The sequence below is a fragment of the Montipora capricornis genome, chromosome 7 (genome assembly GCF_036669925.1).
Source record: "Montipora capricornis isolate CH-2021 chromosome 7, ASM3666992v2, whole genome shotgun sequence".
Classification (NCBI taxonomy): Eukaryota; Metazoa; Cnidaria; class Anthozoa; order Scleractinia; family Acroporidae; genus Montipora; species Montipora capricornis.
Genome location: NC_090889.1, coordinates 22,677,040 through 22,679,539, shown reverse-complemented (window position 1 = coordinate 22,679,539; position 2,500 = coordinate 22,677,040). Strand labels below are relative to the sequence as shown.

Here is a 2,500-nt window from a genome sequence, read left to right as displayed (position 1 = left end):
CCTTCGCACTTAGACTCGCTTTGAAGAGGAGGCAGACATGAACTCGGAAATGGCCTATTGGGGATACTAATGATGATGATAATAATAATAATAATAATAATAACAAAAAAGAAATATCTTTAAATAGTTAAAAATGTGGCAATAAGAAGGAAGGAAGTTATTTACAGTATGAAAAAAATAAAACTTTACAATAAAAAAAATAAAAAGTAAAAAAATATGTGTATGCTAAAATGTGATCGTATTATGAGGTACATGCACACCAGCCACAGGAACCGTCCAGCAGACTTGACACATCTAGCGTATGTACTTGTTTTACAAATGCACGAAGGCTGGTTATGCCACGTATTTCTTGAGTGCGGATTTTAGTAGGATCATGAAAATCTGCTATGTAAATATCGCTTAGGAGACTGAAAAGAAAATTCAGGTGTGGTTATATTATGCATTATTCATCTTACTTGCTATTTACCTCCTAGCTAGCCAATCAGAATGTGCGGAAAGCACTACTCACTTGCGTGGTATATAGACCGAATGCATAAATGGCGGCCAAAAAACTATTCTTTTGTTTATGTGCTAATTAGACTCACTAGCCTCGTATGCATGCACAAAATACAAAAGAAATGTTGCTTGAGAGCGAGGCTAGTGAGTCTAATTAGCACATAAACAAAAGAATACATTTTTGCCCTCCATTTATGCATTCGGTCTATGCTGATGCAAAATAATGCCCTAATGCAGCACTCGTACCAGTTTCCCCAAGTTTTCTTGTGTGACGATTGGTTGCACTATCATTCATCAGAACTCAACTACCCTTGCAATGTTACTTCGTTAAAAAAGTTGTCGCAATTTTCGATCTTGCGAACGAACCTCTACATTTTCTTTGCAAACCTCTCTCTCATTTCATTGCACTGTTTTAGATCGTCTTTGGCGTGCTATTACAGAGCAATGATGGAAGAATTAATTTCAAATGTGAAGCAAACGCATTCCGTGCCACTCAAAAGAAGTGATTCACCAGAGGTATTGTATACAAGGCCATTTGCGCTTTTTCGCGCTTGGACTGGAACAAGCATCGAAAGGAGGCTAATTGGGTTCGCTCCAGTCCAACCGCGAGAATACGGAACTGGCGTCTCAACTGCTGCGGTCTTTGGTCTACTTAACCCAGTACAGTCCTTTGCGTCTCTGTATCGCGTATACTTGGACACTATCATCTGCGTTGACGTTACTCTCCGAAGGCATCACTCCTGGCGCGGGCCTTAGAGAACTTTTGATAAACATTTGAGGTTCTCCGTTATGTTTTTCAACGGCTACATATAAGGTTCCACATAACTCTTTTACCGCATCGTTTCACAACCTGAAGTCATCTTGCCTCGCGTACAAATTTTGCAGATATAAAATCAACCACCTCTTGTGCGAAATTTTTTCGTGGTGACCGCAACGACGCAAGGACAAAACAATGAGAATTAAGGTGATTCAAGTAAATTTTATGTAGCGGCAGCAGGACTAGTGATCTCCTATTTTTCGTTCCCAACTAACGAAAACAAAAAAAGGAGATGTTCAATCTTCCCTCCATCTTAAACCACTACTATTTTCAAGAAAAATCTGAACATCAGTTCAACTGAGAACTCTGCTCATTAATATCTTGTCCTCTCAGAACCACAAGGAACGGCTCGCGCAACTCAACATCGCTGTGAGAATCTTCCACATCATGATCAATTTGGTGAAGGTAAGCCACGGCGTCGGTTCAATAACCATGGATGCGGACTATCCAATAATCTAGCTATTAATATAGCAATAAACACGTTTTTGTTTTCTTTCAACTTTTTTCCCCTGAGCAGTTGACTTGAAGGTATATTTCCCTGTTGCAAATATTCACACTGTTAGAGAACAACAGTTTGTAAATCAGTCAGCGACGCCCTGAGAGGTCGTATTTTTCATTGAATTGTGCATCCCCGAGTGAGTTCTACTACTAATAAAACGTATAAATATAAATTTGAGTTAATGAAGTTAATTGACTTAATGAAGTCAATTGAAGGGTTTAGAACAAAGATAGGACTATAGAGGTTTTGCAGGGCAGCCATGTTGCATGACAGGAACAATGAAAATGTTTTGCATTAGAAAGAACATTTATTCCCATAGGAAAACTAATCTATTGTTCCTGCCATGCAACATGGCTGCCGTGCAAAACCTCTATAGAGATGAATATGCTCACTTTTTCCTAATTGTTTGACATGGTCGATACGTTAAAGCACTAGACGAATGAACAATGGTAGTTTTGTTTTTGCTTTTATTTTTTCACAGGCTTTTAACCAAAAGAGGGCGATACTTGGCGCATCATTGAAGGTAACTTTCATGAATTAGGTATCAGTAGTTGATTTGATTTGACCTGCTGTAAGGTGGCTCAAACGAGTTTGAATGTTTTGTACAAAAGATAAACTCTACAACACTGTTTCACGTAACTGAAATGTTATGGTACCAAATGAAAGGACAGTAATTGCCTAACAAGATG

General features: G+C 38.6%; 1 protein-coding gene across 1 annotated transcript in view; it reads left to right on the top strand.

The window, feature by feature from the left end:
• Nucleotides 1-2,500, top strand: part of LOC138056464 (Fanconi anemia group D2 protein-like) — a 48,633-nt gene that overhangs the window by 36,536 nt on the left and 9,597 nt on the right. The window contains exons 38-40 of the mRNA XM_068902269.1: nt 912-1,011; nt 1,646-1,717; nt 2,293-2,334. Of these exons, the coding sequence (XP_068758370.1) occupies nt 912-1,011; nt 1,646-1,717; nt 2,293-2,334 (214 nt within the window). The remainder of the gene's footprint in view (nt 1-911; nt 1,012-1,645; nt 1,718-2,292; nt 2,335-2,500) is intronic.